We start from the raw sequence: 246 nt of genomic DNA, 5'->3' as shown, positions 1-246 counted from the left end.
GCAGGGGAGAAAATCTATAGCAACTTAACTCGTTTGGTGATGGGAGCATGGCTCTTTCTAGTTTTGATTCTTAACTCGAGCTACACAGCCAGTCTTTCTTCGATGCTCACAGTTCAACAACTGAAGCCAAATGTCACAGACATCGATTGGTTGAAGAAGAACAATGCGAAAATTGGTTGTGATGGAGATTCATTTGTTATGACATACCTAGCGAATGTGGAAGGGTTCAAGCCAGAGAACATCATA

At 41.9% G+C, this 246-nt stretch overlaps 1 protein-coding gene across 1 annotated transcript in view; it reads left to right on the top strand.

Annotated features, from left to right (window-relative positions):
- LOC109349571 (glutamate receptor 2.9-like) overlaps positions 1–240 on the top strand; it is a gene marked incomplete at its 3' end in the record, with an annotated part of 3,308 nt that extends 3,068 nt beyond the window's left edge. The window contains exon 3 of the mRNA XM_019590423.1: positions 5–240. Within this exon, the coding sequence (XP_019445968.1) occupies positions 5–240 (236 nt within the window). The remainder of the gene's footprint in view (positions 1–4) is intronic.

Source organism: Lupinus angustifolius, chromosome LG06, assembly GCF_001865875.1.
Source record: "Lupinus angustifolius cultivar Tanjil chromosome LG06, LupAngTanjil_v1.0, whole genome shotgun sequence".
Taxonomy (NCBI): Eukaryota; Viridiplantae; Streptophyta; class Magnoliopsida; order Fabales; family Fabaceae; genus Lupinus; species Lupinus angustifolius.
Note: the sequence above shows the minus strand (reverse complement) of the source record. Positions and strands in the feature narration are given on the sequence as shown.